Consider the following 15,940-nt stretch of genomic DNA (forward strand, 5'->3'; position numbering starts at 1 on the left):
TAACTCTTCATCTTCCTAATTAATGAAGATCATAAATGATGAATTTAATGAGAACTTAACTCTTCGTATTCCTTGGAGGCTATAAGTAGCCATCCTCGGAAAGATGCAAAGTAGAATTATTCTCTCCGAGTTTCCCTCGTCAACTTCTTCTTCGTTCGAAAGAGATCGTAGTGATTCCAAGGTTTTGTCGATCTAAGAGGCTAGCATCTAATGGATCGTGTCAAGTTCATGATCTAGTGCGCGTGGATACCGCTAGAGGAGTCACACGTGGGGCTCTTATCTGTCTTATTTGTCTGTGATATTATTCACACCTATCGAGAATTCGAGGTATGTTTTTATATAATTTTGTGTAAAACTATATGTACCACGAAAGATCCATGATTCATTATATGTCTTCCACTGTGCTCCGAACCCAACAGCTCACTGGCGAGTTGGTTCTCTATGAGGTTGAGGTTCTCCAGCTGCCTGCAGTTCACCATGGAGGCGATGAGTTGCTAGCCCGCTCGGCCTAGCAACGGATCCGCAGTGTTCCCTCGATATCATTTTGAGAGTTAGTGCCGTTGACACCTGACATGGTCAACCAGAAGATCATACGACGGAAACTTCCACTGTCACATCAGAGATATGCTCGGCTTGTTAAGGTATTGTGTCAGGGACACTTTGCTGACAAGTCTTTTTAAGGAAAACTTTGGGAAGCATGCTCGCCTTGGGAAGCGTGCACACGCGCTACAGGAGCTTTATATAAGGGGGGATCCAAGCATCGGCGGAGGTACACGATACACTATTTGAGGTACAGTTCATTCTTGTCGCTTCACTTTCTACATCATCGCCGGTGACTGACTTGAGCGTCGGAGGGTCAATGCCGGGGACCCCTTCCCTGGCTTGGTACTGACGTCATCTGTCTTACAGGGTGGAGTGGAATCTATAGGCAGTCAGCGGGAGCGCCACATCCCCAGCTTTCCATCTCATCGACTTTCGGACAAGATTATATTTGGCGTCGTCTGTGGGAATTTGACCTGCATCCGAATCGTGAAGATGGAGGACGCTAGACACTCACTATCATGACACTCACCCTGGAGGAGCTCGAGATGCTTGTGCAAGCCCGAGCGACAAAGATGATCGAGCAGCAGCAGCAACAGGTGTTAGCCGATCGACAAGCACCACAGCCTGCGACGTCGGCAGTCGGAAGACGAGAGGGATTTGAAGACCGATCGGAGCAGGCTTCCATATGGGGCCGACTGGCACGCCTGGGGAAGCGCCACACGTGTCGATCCCCGCGCCCTGTTCCAAACGCAATCCGAGCTAGCTCAGGCGAATCAAGAAAGGGGATCATCTTTGGATGAGGCGCCCGTTCAGGACGCACGAAAGGGCAAGTTACCTAGAAGCCATGCTTCGCCCTAACGGATCAATCGCCAATTCTCTGAGGAGATCTTGCAGGACCCTCTGCCAAGGCAGTATACTCTATTGGCGATCGGAGAATACAACGAGGCGACTGACCCAGACGACCATTTGGATAAATTTGACAATGCGGCTACTCTCCATCAGTACACAGATGGGGTGAAATGCCGAGTCTTCCTCATCACTTTCTCCGGATCGGCGCAACATTGGTTTAGACGACTACCTGACGGATCTATACGCAGCTTCAATGACTTCTGAGCTACTTTCTTACATCATTTTGCCAGCAGTTGACGCTATCAGAAGACGAGCGTCAACCTCTTCTCCCTGGAGCAAGGATCGAAGGAAACACTCCGAGCCTACATCTAGCGCTTCAATCAGGTAGCTATGGACATCCCAGCGGTTTCATCTGAGACGATGATGAACGCCTTCACTCAAGGGCTCGTTGAAGGAGAGTTCTTTCGATCGCTTATCAGGAAGCCGCCCAGGGACTTCGATAACCTGGTCAAGAAGGCCAATGAATATAAAAATGTGGAAGAAGCCCAAGCGGCAAGGAAAAAGGAAATGTCGATCGAACCACCGGCGACATCCGAGTGGCGCCCGTCGAACAACCACCAGCCGCCCAAAGGACCAAGGGTAGAGGGAGTGTGGCCACACCAGGAGACCAGGACACATGCCGTACAACATGTGGCTTCCGGTCGACAAAAGGTTTCAAAGGGCAAGGTATAGACGCTAATGTTATGCTCTTTTCATCAGTCGGCGATGCGCAATTCGCGCGACTGCTATGATCTAACATCGATCGTTAGCCGGCCAGCTCTGAGAGGATACTGGCGCTGATCTCCATCTCTCGATCGACGACATAGGCCTCGATCTACTGGGCGCCGAGAGGATGAAGAAGGGCGCTCGAGCGATAACATCAGCACCATCGGAGGGATATCGCTGATCCCTCCTGAGTCCCGGCTGAACAAAACAGATCCTCCGCTCGTAAAGAAGAAAACAGAAGCAACACTACTCGTGTAGAAATAGGCATGATTGCCAGAGGGCTGACCAGCGACGACTCCAACAGAGCCAGGAAGTCGTATGCTCGGTGACTAGAAATCCACGCCGTAGGATGCAGTAGGGAGAAGGAGGAAGGGCTCGAGATCAGCTTCGACCCCAGAGACTTGGAGGGAGTGGAGGTCCCTCACGATGACGCACTGATCATCCCAGCGGTAATTGCTAATTACACTATTCACCAAACTTTTGTTAATACATGAAGTTCAGTGAACATCATCTTCAAGAAGACGTTAGATCAATTACAAATCGATCGAAATGAATTGTTGCCTATGACAACCCTGCTCTACGGATTCACGGGTAACGAAGTATTGCCGCTTGGACAGGCTCAATTGGCCGTCTTGCTCGGGGAAGAACCATTGAGGAGGACCAAGACCACAAACTTCATAGTGGTGGATGCACCGTCGGCCTACAACGTCATATTAGGCCGACTGACCCTCAACGAATTTCGGGCAGTGGTGTCTACATACTGCTAAAAGATCAAATTTCGATGGGCAACCGGGTGGGCGAAGTCAAAGGCGATCAGCTAGCCGCTCGGCGATGCTACATCGAGATGGTCAAGTCCGAAGCGAGAAGCGCTTAGAAGAACCCGCGCTTGGAGGTAAACGCAATCACTGAAAAGCCTCTTACATTGGTATACGAAAAAAAGGAGGAGGTTCAAATCCACCCCAGTCAAACGGAGGCAACTACATTTATTACCGCCGACTTGGAGGTCGAGAAGAAGGCAGAGTTGGTCGCTGCCTCAGACAAAATCATGATGTGTTCGCATGATCGACACACGAGCTTCCTGGAATCTCACCGAGTGTCGTTTAGCATGAGCTTCATGGTTGACCGAATGCTAGGTCGGTGAAGCAAAGAAAGAGGGACTTCAACGCAGAACAAAATCTGATCATCCGGGTGGAGATGGAAAAGTTGATAGAGGCTGGCCATATCAGGGAAGTCCAATTCTCAAGCTGGCTCACTAACGTCGTGCTAGTCTCTAAGTCGGGCAATAAATGGTGGGTTTGCATCGACTTCTGCAACTTGAACAGGGCGTGTCCAAAGGACTTCTATCCGTTACCTAGGATAGACCAGATGGTGGACTCAATGGCGGATTGCGAGTTGATCTACATGTTTGACGCATACCAAGGGTATCATCAAGTGCCGCTCGCCCGAGAATACCTGGAGAAGGTCAGCTTCATTACGGCCGATGGAACGTACTACTACAATGCTATGCCATTCAGACTCAAGAACCCCGGCGCCACTTACCAGAGGCTGATGAACAAGGTGTTCTGACGACAGATCGACCTTAACATGGAGGTATACGTCGACGACATATTAATAAAATCTCTCCGAGCTGCTAACCTGTGTGCAGATATCGAGGAGACTGTCGAACTCTGAGATCCTATGGAATAAAGCTAAACCCGAGTAAGTGTCTGTTCGGCGCGAAGAGTGACCGCTTCCTGGGTTACATCTGTTGGGGCAATTTTCCTTGGTCAAGTTTGACCAATTTGATTAAGCTTGAGTTGAGTCAAGTTTGAGTTGAGAATTGAGTTTTGATGTTTGACAATATATGGAGATTACTAGGGCAATTATCTCATTGTGGAGATGGTTAAAGGGTTGACTAGGTTGATAAGAAGACAAGTCAACTAAGTCAGGGATGACAGAAGACTTGACTGGGTAAGTCCTAACTGGAGGTTAGGCGTCTGAAAGTCCTAACTGGAGGTTAGGCGTCTGGAAGTCCTAACTGGAGGTTAGGCAGTGGTGAAGTCCTCACTGGAGGTTAGGTAGTGGTGAAGTTCTAACTGGAGTTTAGGCAGTGGTGGAAGTCCTAACTGGAGGTTAGGCAAAGGAGAAAGTCCTAGTGAGGAGCCAGGCAATTGGAAAGTCCAAGTGTGATCTTGGCAAAGGAGAAAGTCCTGGTGAGGAGCCAGGCAATTGGAAAGTCCAAGCATGTGGACTTGACAAGGTAAGTCCAAGCATGTGGTCTTGGCAAGGTAAGTCCTAGTGTGACTTGGTAAGGAGAACTCGATAACTAGGATGAGGTCGAAGGAAGCTCTTGAAGGCAAGGTGTGAAGGATGGGAGATATCCGAGGGATGCACGGCTGATGGAGGAGACTAGAAGGCTAGTTCGAGGTTGGTCGAGTGTGGTGGTATAATCCGACAACTAGGATAAGGCCGAAGGAACCTCCTGAAGGCAATGCGTGAAGGATGGGAGATATCCGAGGGACGCAAGGCTTATGGAGGAGGCTAGAAGGCTAGTTCGAGGTTGGTCGGGTGTGGCCAAGTGCTAGGCATGGAGATCCAACATGTCACGGTTGATCGGAAGTTGGGTTTGAGACTTTGGACTTGAGTTTGAGTCAAGTTCAGAGTGTTCAATCGATCGGGCGATCGATTGAACTAGGGTCCAATCGATCGATCGATTGGAGTGTGCTGCCAAGGAAGGAATGACCCAATCGATTGGTCGATCGATTGGGACCATAATTCACGAACACAGAGGCCTTTCCAATCGATCGGGCAATCGATCGGGAGCTGCCGATCGATCAGCCGATTGATTGGGCAGGGAAGTTCTCGCGCGATCGCGAGAACACAGAAAGCGTCTGAATCGATCCACCGATCGATTCAGACTGTCCCAATCGATTGGGATTCGACCGTTGTGCAGGATGCAGGTGATGGACGGCTGGGATTGTGCAGATGTGACGTGGCAATTGATTGGGGTTGATCTCAATCAATTGGGAGCACTGTATATAGCCTGGGCGGAGCGTTTTCTTCGCCAGATCTTTACGATTTCTCCCTGCGGTTTTCTGCGATCTTCACCAGCGATTTCCTTCGTGTTCCTTGCCAGGTTTTAAGGGTTCTTGGAGTGTATCTCCAAGATTCAAGAGGCAACAACAATACACAGCAAGTAAATAAGAAGAGTGTGTTTTCACTTGCATTTTTGTATTTCTCTTCTTGTGTGAGTTGTATTTGTGTGTTTGGGTTTGTACGAGGCTTCTCCACCTCCGGCTGCGACCGAGAAGGAGTATTTCATAGTGGAGGAGTGAGTCGGTGTGTGGATCCTGTTGGAGTGTATACTGAAAGCCTAAGCTTTGTAAACATTCATTATGAATAAAGAATTACATTTGGTCTACTTATCTACATTTGTTTATAGTTGTTCATTTAATTTATATTGTAGATAACATAGTATGTGGTGTCACATACAGAAGATGATGTTATCAGTACCTTATAAATTATAAACAGTAGCTCACGACCAGAATGGAAAGGAACAAACCATTAGAAGGTCGTAGTGTAATTAGGTATTAGTTTATCTTGACTATATAATTACACTAGTACACTCAGAGTGTATTGAGTAGGACCATTTGAGGTCGTTTCTTTTATACTGACTTTATAAAGGAACAAAGACCTCGGTTATTATGGAAGTGTGTGCTCTTAATCCTAATATAATAACAAGCACATATATTTGATATTTATTTCTTTAATTTATCAATGGGTGAGATTTAGTTCGATGAATCAATAAGCCCGATAAATTGGGAAATGATATCACTTATAGTGTGTGTTGTTGATTATAGAAGGAAACTGTGTCCTAGAGATACTAGGCTGATAATGTCCCCAAGAGGAGCTCATAAGAATTGTCATGTTAAACCCTGCAGGTGGACTTAGTCCGACATGACGATAAGGTTGAGTGGTACTACTCTTGGACTTAGACATTAATTAAATGAGTTGTCAGTAACTCACTTAATTAGTGGACATTCGATATCTTAAACACAGGGAGACTAACACACTCATAATAAGAAGGAGCCCAAAAATGTAATTTGGGATTGGTGCGGTAGTTCAATAATAGTTCTCTAGTGGAATGAATTATCATTGATAAAATTAAGTTGTGTGTTCGGGGCGAACACGGGATGCTTAATTTTATCGGGAGACCAAAACCAATTCCTCCTCTCGGTCCCTATCGTAGCCTCTTATTTATAGAGTACTATACCCACCTATACCCACCTTCTATACCCACCCAAAGGGGGCCGGCCAAGCTAGCTTGGGTTCAAGCTAGGGCCGGCCACCCCAAAATATACCTAGGCCGGCCCTAGCTTGATTCCCAAGCTAGTAGGGCCGGCCAAATAAAATTAAAAAAGAAATTTAATTTTAATTTTTATTATTATGTGGAAGATATATTTTAAAGAGAATTAAAATTAAAATATCTCTCTTGTAAAAGATCTACAAAAGATTAAAGAAAGAGATTAGATCTCTTTCCTTATTTGTAGATTGGAGAGATGTTTTATTTTCTCTTTAAAATTATTCACATGTTAATAAAATTAAAATTATAGATATTTCCTTTTATTAACCATGAAGAGATTTTAAAGAGAAATTTTATTTTTTTAAAATTTCCGGAAACAAATTAGGAAGTTTTAATTATTGATTAAAACTTGTCCTCTTTTGTATTCCAATGATGTGGCCGGCCATCACAAATTAATTGGGGAAATTTTATTTTATTTCTCTCAATTAAATCATGTCAAGGAAATTAAGGAAAATTTATTTCCTAATTTGCCTAGGCCAAGGAATATAAAAGAAGGGGTGAGGGTGCCTTCACAAGACACAACATCTATTATTCCTCTCCCTCTTTTGTTCCTTGGTGTGGCCGGCCATCATCTCCTTCTCTTCCTCTTGTGGTGGCCGAACCTCTCCCTCTCCCTTGGAGTTCTTGTGGTGGCCGGATACTACTCGGAGAAGAAGAAGAAGAAGGAGAGAAAGCTAGCATCTCTTGGAGCTTGGTTAGTATTTTGGTTTTTCTCCTTGGTGAAGCTTTTCTTTTGTGGCCGAACCTTGCTTGGAGGAGAAGAAGGTGGTTGGTGGTTTCTCATCTTGGAAGATCGTTGCCCACACAACGTCCGAGGTCAGAAGAGGAATACGGTAGAAGATCAAGAGGTTTTTCTACAAGGTATAACTAGTAATTTCTATTTCCGCATCATGCTAGTTATTTATGGAAATAATACCAAATACAAGAGGCTTACGTTCTAGTATTTCAAATATGTTTTTCCAAGTTGTGTTCTTTTGTTTCTTTCTTTTCCTTGTGATTTGATTGTTCTCTTTGGTTAACCTAAAGTTATTTTAGGAAATTAAATATTAGCTTTCTATTAAAGGTTTTGTCTAGTCGGTGGTGGTTGCTCCCATATCCAAGAAGGCCATGTGCCTCGCCACGTCAGTACTGGGAACCTTTTATGGAAATTAATATTTAATGGAATTAATAACTTAAAGAGACTTGGGTCGAACGTGTTAAGTTCCGCAGGAGATCCAAGTCAAAATTTAAAAGAACAAATAGATTAAGTTTTGGATCAAACGTGTTAAGTTCCGCAGGAGATCCAAAATTTAATTTAAAAGAACACATGGTAGCTAGGAAAAGGTTCAGACCTTTGTACAAAATTTTTATACAGTGGAACCTATAGGTTTTCCGAGTAGCAACCAACAGATCCTTGGATTAGTCACCTCTTCTTGAGGTGGATACCAAGTAAATCCTACTTGTTAGCATTGTATAGTTTTGCCTTCTAGTTGTATTCCGTTGCAAACCATCAAGACGAAGCAAACGACGCAAGCACACGACGAACCGCTAATCACCCCCTCTAGCGGGCACAAAGGTCCCAACAACATCATCACAGAGCGGGACATTGAAGCTAATCCAAGCAAGGTGAAAGCGCTACAAGACATGTCGCCGCCTCTAAACTTGAAGGAAGCTCAACGGTTGACCGATCGGATTACGGTGCTGTCCAGATTCATATCCAAGTCATCCGACTGGAGGTTGCCATTCTTCAAAGTGCTTCGCCGAGCTAGAAAATTCTAGTGGGACGTTGAGTGTGACCAGGCGTTGGAAGAACTTAAGGAATATCTTAACTCTTTACCTGTATTAGTCAAGCCAATCGTTGGAGAGCCACTCTGGATCTATCTATCATCCAATGAACATGCGGTCAGATCGGCTTTGGTCAGGCAAAACAGCCAAGAACAATAACTTGTATACTTTTTAAGCCATATATTGAAAGATTCAGAGTCTCACTGCACCGGTCTGAAAAAATTAGCCTATGCATTAATACTTGCTGCTCGGAGGCTTTGTCCATATTTTCTGGTGCACTCAATCATCGTGCTGACTAACAGCGTCTTGGGACGGGTCCTTCTCAACCCTGAGGCATCAGGAAGACTGATCAAATGGACGATCGAGCTGAGCGAATTCAACATACAATATCAACCACCAACAGCAATCAAGGCCCAGACCTTGGCAGATTTCATCATAGAAGTCCAGAATATCGAGCCAGAGGCAACATGGAAGATATATGTTGATGGCTCATCCACTCGATAAGGTAGCGGGATAGACATCTTGCTCATTTCACCATGAGAAGACAAGATGCAATTTTCTATTCGGCTTGACTATCGCGCCACCAACAATGAAGCTGAATATGAAGCCCTGATAACCGGCTTACAAGCCGCAGGGCACGTGGGAGCCGCTAAAGTGCTCATTCACTCGTACTCTGAGTTGACCGCTCAACAGTTATCAGGGACGTTCGAGATAAGTAATGACCGACTTAGGCTCTATGCAGAAGCTTTCGAGAAGCTGAAGACCAATTTTCAGGAGGTCATTATACAAAAGATCCCCTGATGTCGTAGTACACTAGATTATGTGCGCTACCTATTACATAACACGGTTCGAAATATGCTGAGTCTCTTGACTCACATATTATCCCTTTATTTTTTTCAGGAAATGAGATGAATGAGGCAGGAGGCAATGACCAGTGAGCCAGCTCAGGACCATGGCAGTACAACCCGAAGACTTACTTTAGTTTACCTTTTCGCATAATCTAGTAGCTGTTTGTTTGTAAATAAATTCAGGAACTCATGTTAAGAATTTAGTATTTTCTTTTATGTCGACAGTGTTGATTTAAGTTTATAGATATATATGTTTGGTTTTCCAAAAAAAAAAAAAAAAAAATAGAGACGTCACATCTTAAATGGGTCTAAACGATTTCGGACATGCTCAATCATATTTATAGGTAAGCATTAAACTGGTTTTGAAGGTTTTTTTAGATTGTTTTTAAAATAATAATTTCTTTTAGTCTCTGATTAATTTCATACAAATAAAAGATAAATAATATATATATATATATATATATATATATATATATATATATATATATATACCCACGTTATTTGACAAATATTCGTTTATTAGTTAATGTGTTTGTCTTTTTAAAAGATAAATTAAAATTGTTAATAATCAGTTTCTGAAAAAAAAAAGAAGACATAGTTGAAATAATTTGTTTCTTTATTTTTGACAATTTTAATAAATAAATTGATTCCGATTTGTTGTCTGAAACGGAAAATTTGGATAAATACGATATTAATTGTAGTTTGATAAATTCTATTTTATCAAAAAAAAATCTATAAAATCATGATTTGGAATTTGAGAAGAAAAAAGAAACAGATCATTAAGAAAATTTTGGAAATAAATCCTTGAGGCAACCCAACAACAAGACTATTAAATCAGGAAGAAGCCGTCACCGCCACATCTATCTCTCGTAGTTTCTCCTCCCATGGCTGGCGGCGGCTGGGCTGATCTCCCACTGGGTTTCTTCTCCCTCATCTTCTCCAAACTCTCCCTTCCTCAATTGCTCCGTTCGGTCGTCGTCTATGTTTCGTGGTCGGCTAACGCCCGCGAGGCTACGATCTGTCCACGCGCAGCAGCTGCTTTAAATTCCGCGGTCATAGCCTTTGGCTCGTGCTTTACGACGATCCCCATGACGACCCATTCGCCATCACCTTCTACGCTCTCAACGAGCGAAGGGAGTTCACCATCCCCATCCCGGACCCTCAACAATCCTATCACAAAGTTTGGTCAAACTTGCCACCTCATCCTTCTATCTTCACAAATTTTATCAACATTAAAATAGAGTTTAATTAATCTCCAACACCCCCTCTTAAACTTTATTTTGTGACTCCAAGTAGATTCCGCATCTTGATGAAATCTTCAAATTTGAGTGGCTTTGTAAAGATGTCAACAACTTGATCTTTGATCTTCACATAGACTAGCTCAACATCTTTGTTTTTCACATGTTCCCGAATAGAATGAAAACGTATATCAATATGTTTACTTCTTTGATGATATACTGGATTCTTCCCCAATGCAATTGTCGATTTGTTGTCAATGCAAATTTGAGTTGCTTCACTTTGTTCAAATTTTATCTCCTTTAGCAAGCTTCTTAGCCATATAGCATGACTAACACATGAGGATGCAGCAATGTACTCTGCTTCACAAGTGGAAAGAGTAACAATAGGTTGTTTCTTTGACATCCAAGAAAATGCCGTATCTCCAACGAAAAATGCAAAGCTGGAAGTGCTTCTCCGGTCATCACAGTCTCCACCCCAATCACTATCTGAATATCCAACAAGCTGAGAATTATTAGAGTGAGAATAAAATAGTCCATGATTTATAGTACCTCGGACATAACGAAGGATTCGCTTGGCTGCCTTCCAATGAGTCTCTTTAGGCTCTTCCATGAACCTGCTCACAAGACCGACTCCATATAATATATCCGGTCGAGTGCAAGTTAGGTACCGCAAGCTTCCCACCAAACTTTTGAAACGTGTGGGATCAATCGTCTTTCCTTCGTCATTCTTGGCTAGCTTTGTTCCGCAGTCCACCGGTGTGTTAACTGGATTGCAATCATCCATTCTAAATCTCTTGAGGACCTCCTTTGCATATTGTTCTTGAGACATAAATATGCCATCAACTCCTTGTTTCACCTCCAAGCCGAGAAAGTAGGACATAAGCCCCATATCAGTCATATCGAATGCTTTTGCCATAGCTTCCTTAAAAGATTTTATCATTTGAGGCGAACTTTCTGTCACAATTAGATCATCTACATATAATGATACCAATAAGATGTTATCATTGTCTGCTCTTACATAAAGAGCATGCTCATATGGGCATTGCATAAAACCATTTTCTTTGAAGTATGCATCAATTCTTGAATTCCATGCTCTCGGTGCTTGCTTCAAGCCATAGAGAGCTTTCTTCAATTTCAACACCTTTCTTTCTTGCCCCCTCTTGATGTAGCCAGCCGGTTGTTCAATATAGACTTCTTCTTCTAAGTAGCCATTAAGAAATGCCGATTTAACATCAAGCTGAAATATTTGCCATTTTAGTTGAGCGACTAAAGAGATTATCAACCTTATAGTCTCCATTCGGGCAACGGGAGCAAACACTTCTTCGTAGTCAATGCCGGCCTTTTGTTTGTAACCTTTTGCCACAAGTCGCGCTTTGTACTTTTCTATTTCTCCTTGAGCATTTTTCTTCACTTTATAAACTCACTTCACACCAATGGGTTTATGACCATCGGGCAAAGTAGTAAGATGCCAAGTTTCATTCTTCTCAATTGCTTTCATCTCTTCATCCATGACTTTCTTCCATTTGCTATCTTTAATAGCTTCTTCAAAAGATACAATTTCTTCATTAGCATAAAGACAAATGAGATTAAGTGGAGTTGCCGCCGCGTGAAATTTCTATGAAGGATGTTTTCCGTTCTGGTGATTCGTCTAAGAAGTTTAAGATTGCTGAGGGTCAGTGGTATCGTTATGCGCCTTCGTATGTTTCTCCTGCTTATCACCTTCTTGAATCATCACCATATTAGTGTTCCAATTCCAAGCACCATCTTCTTGAAATTCAACATCTCTACTTATGATAATCATTTTGTTCACTGGATTATAGAGTCTGTAAGCCTTCGATCTTGCATCGTAGCCAATGAAAATGCAAGGTAAGCTTTTGTCATCAAGCTTCGTTCTTCTTTGATCTGGAATGTGTGCATAGGCAATACATCCGAAAATCTTCAAATGAGATACAGATGGCTTGTATCCGGTCCATGCTTCTTGAGGTGTAATTCCTTCTAAATTTCTTGTAGGAGATCTATTTAGCAAATACACCGCACAGTTTACAGCTTCAGCCCAAAATTCTTTGGGTACTTCTTTCGTTTTGAGCATACTTCGAACCATGTCGAGAATATTTCGGTTCTTCCTTTCAGCAACTCCATTTTGTTGAGGGGAGTAAGGGGCTGTCAAAGGCCTCCAGATGCCATGATTTTTGCAGAATTTTTCAAATTCTTTTGAGGTGAATTCACCACCACGATCTGACCGCATTGCCTTGATAGTATAGCCAGATTGATTTTCTACCAATCCTTTGAATTCCTTGAACTTCTCAAAAACATCGTCTTTATTCATCAAAAGATAGACCCAAGTTTTCCTGCTAAAATCATCAATAAAGGTTAGAAAATATCGACGACCTCCAAAGGAGGTCGGAGTGATTGGCCCACATATATCCGTATGAATGAGTTCAAGAGGCTTCTTAGCTCGATTGTGCGATTCATTCGGAAAACTTGCTCTAGGATGTTTGCCAAGAATACACCCTTCACAGATATCATCTTGAGCATTAATATGAGGAAGACCATTCACCATTCCTTTGCTTGAGAGAAGCTTTAGAGCTCTGAAGTTTACATGCCCGTACCTCATATGCCATAGCCATGTAATATCCTTTATGCATGCATTTAAACATTTTGCAGTAACATGCTTAATATCAAGAGAAAACATCCTATTTTTAGACATAGGAATATGAGCAATAAGTTTGCTTTGCTTTCTCAGACGAAGACTACCATCTTTTAGTTGCATATTAAAACCTTTCTCAAGCAATTGTCCAAGACTAATAATATTTGTTTTCATGTCGGGCACATAATAAACATCAGTGATGTATGTGTGAGATCCATCTTTAAGTTTGATAAGAATCTTACCAACGCCTCTTACTTGGATTTTGGATGCGTCTCCAAATGAAACTTGTCCATTCACCATTTCATCCAACTCGACAAACATATCTTTACGCCCGCACATATGATTGCTTGCCCCGGAGTCTAAATACCATAAATTCTTGTTTGTGGAATCTCCATCCTTTCTTGCTAGTAAAACTACATCATTGTCATTGTCTTCTTTTGAGGCGTAATTAGCATTCCCTTGCACATTGTTAGAGCGGCATTCCGTTGCATAATGACCAAATTTGTTGCAAGTATAACATCTTATATTTCTTTTGTCATACCTTTGGTCTCTACCTTGATTGTTGTCTTTACTTCTTCCTCGGCCTCGAGCAAAGCCCCTGCCACGGCCTCTACCTCGGCCACGTCCACGGAAGTTACCACGACCACCGCCATTTTCTTGCGAACCTTCGGTCTTTGACTCTTCTTTCTGGTCAATAATGGTGAGCTTGGTTTGTAGAGCTTGCTCCATAGGCTCTCTCCTTCTTCTTTGCATTCTTTCTTCATGAGCTTGTAGAGAGCTTAATAATTCTTGCACCTTCATTTCTTTCACATCTTTTGATTCTTCTATAACCGCAACTACATAGTCGTACCTTGGTTCCAACGAGCGTAGAATTTTTTCTACGACACGACTATCTTCAATGTTATCGTCATTTCTTCTCAATTGGTTGACAATAACCAATACCCTTGTAAAGTAGTCTGATATATTTTCGGACTCTTTCATCTCCAACGATTCAAATTCCCCTCTCAGGATTTGAAGGCGAATACTTTTTGCTCTTTCATCACCTTTGTATGCTACTTGTAGGATCTCCCATGCCTTTTTGGAAGTTGTAGCTTCGGCTACTTTCTCAAAAGTAGCTTCATCAAGAGCTTTATAAATAAAGAAAAGAGCTTTTTTATCTTTTCTCTTTTGTTCCGCCATTGCCATCTTTTCTGCCTCCGTTTGGTCGACTCCTTCTTGAGGCGCTTTATAGCCTCTTTCAACAATATCCCACAAGCCTTCGCTCTCCAGTAAGGCACTCATTTGGATACTCCAATTGCCATACTTCAAATCAACAAGACGAGGAATAGGAAGCATCGACATGGCTCTGATACCACTTTGTTGGAAAAAAAAGGAATTATTGGAGAAGAAATAAAAGATTATAGAAGGAAAAATGTGGAAGAGGTGAAGAATCTCTACGTGGAGAGGAGGAGAATAAAACAAAACACACAACTTACTTCATTCATTGAAAAGAGGTACATATTTATAGGCTTAATGGATAAGCACTAATAATTAAGATTTTTTTTTTTTTAAATTCTATCTCTAAGAGACTCTTATCCTATCTTGACAACTCAACAATCCTATCACAAAGTTTGGTCAAACTTACCACCTCATCCTTCTATCTTCACAAATTTTATCAACATTAAAATAGAGTTTAATTAATCTCCAACAAAGAGATCGGCTCTTCCTCGGCTCTGCTCACGGTTGGATCATCACCATCGATGTCCGCCTCTTTGTGCAACTGCTGAACCTGATCATTGGCGCGCAGATTGACCTCCCTCGCGCCCTCCTCTCTGAGTCCGCCCGCCCCATCCACGACATTGGAAGGCACCTAATGGGCTTCATGATGCCGATACCAGGGGAGGAAGTGGAGGTAAAGGATGGAATCCGTTATATCCCTAGCCAATGCTGTCTAGAACAGCATCACCTCAAAGCCGTCCTACACCCGCTCCGGCGACGCAAAATGGTTCGACCTAAGGAACTCCATTTCAGTTGAAAATATAGTCTTCCATAAAGGTAAACTGTATATGAGCACACTTTCGGAAGTGTGTGTTTGTGACTTAGACGAGGCCCAAATTCAACATGGCGAAATGCGAGCTTTATATCGTCAACACCTACACTACTTTCTTGAGACTCCTCAGGGAGATCTTTTCAGTATTTGGTGGGAAAATTTTAGGAATACCATCTCTATCAAGGTTTACAGGGGGATGGATGAGGAAAAGCCAAGTGAAAGATTAGAGACAGCCATAGACTTGGGAGAGTTTATTATCCCCTTAGACGACGATAAGGTGGTGGTGGACAAAAATATGAGATTAGAAGAAGCGAAGGACTTGGGAGACTTCATTGTCTTCTTAGGCGGCCGCAACCAACTTTGCCTTCCTGCTTGTGATTTTCCACTTATGACGCCTAATGCTATATATATTACCGATGACTTTGAACGTCGAATTCTACGTCGAGAGTTTGGCAAAGATTTTCTTCGAATCTTTAACGGAGGATATTGTCACCGGTTTTATTCTTACACACGGCCAATGATTTTGGAACGAATGTGGTTCACAAAAATACTGAATTGTCCGATTTCCTTTAGCATCGACAAGCCTTTCCTCCGATTATACTGGCAGCCTCCCTCGAGCTCCATTAAACAGTAAGTTTATAATTATTTACTTATGTAGGTAGTGCTTGATGTTATAAACATTTGTATGCAGTTTTTCTTTGAAAAAAATTATGGTTTTTGAGACGTATGGTTTTGTATATTTCTTTAATCTCTAAGTTTCTCATAGTTAAAAAAGTCGTTAGCAAATGAACAATTTAATAAAGGAGATAAAAATATTGGTTTGCAATATAAAATTGGTTATTCAATGGAAAGTGGTGATAAAAATGACGGTAGTTAGGCTTTGCGCACACTCAGACAAGCACACGGAACATTAGA

The 15,940-nt window shown here is 42.4% G+C and overlaps 2 protein-coding genes across 2 annotated transcripts in view; both read left to right on the top strand.

Annotated features, from left to right (window-relative positions):
* The window catches only part of LOC122047232, a 28,033-nt gene extending 18,738 nt beyond the window's left edge, over positions 1-9,295 (top strand). Inside the window, exon 3 of the mRNA XM_042608382.1 lies at positions 9,164-9,295. Coding sequence (XP_042464316.1) covers positions 9,164-9,170 — 7 coding nt within the window. The 3' untranslated portion in view covers positions 9,171-9,295. The remainder of the gene's footprint in view (positions 1-9,163) is intronic.
* Positions 9,296-14,407: 5,112 nt separating this feature from the next.
* LOC122041396 lies at positions 14,408-15,659 on the top strand. Its single transcript, XM_042601418.1, has 3 exons — positions 14,408-14,418; positions 14,689-14,887; positions 14,931-15,659. Exons 1-3 carry the CDS (start codon positions 14,408-14,410, stop codon positions 15,657-15,659), a joined length of 939 nt encoding a protein of 312 aa, XP_042457352.1.
* The last annotated feature ends 281 nt before the right edge of the window (positions 15,660-15,940 follow it).

Source organism: Zingiber officinale, chromosome 1B, assembly GCF_018446385.1.
Source record: "Zingiber officinale cultivar Zhangliang chromosome 1B, Zo_v1.1, whole genome shotgun sequence".
In the NCBI taxonomy this organism is placed as follows: Eukaryota; Viridiplantae; Streptophyta; class Magnoliopsida; order Zingiberales; family Zingiberaceae; genus Zingiber; species Zingiber officinale.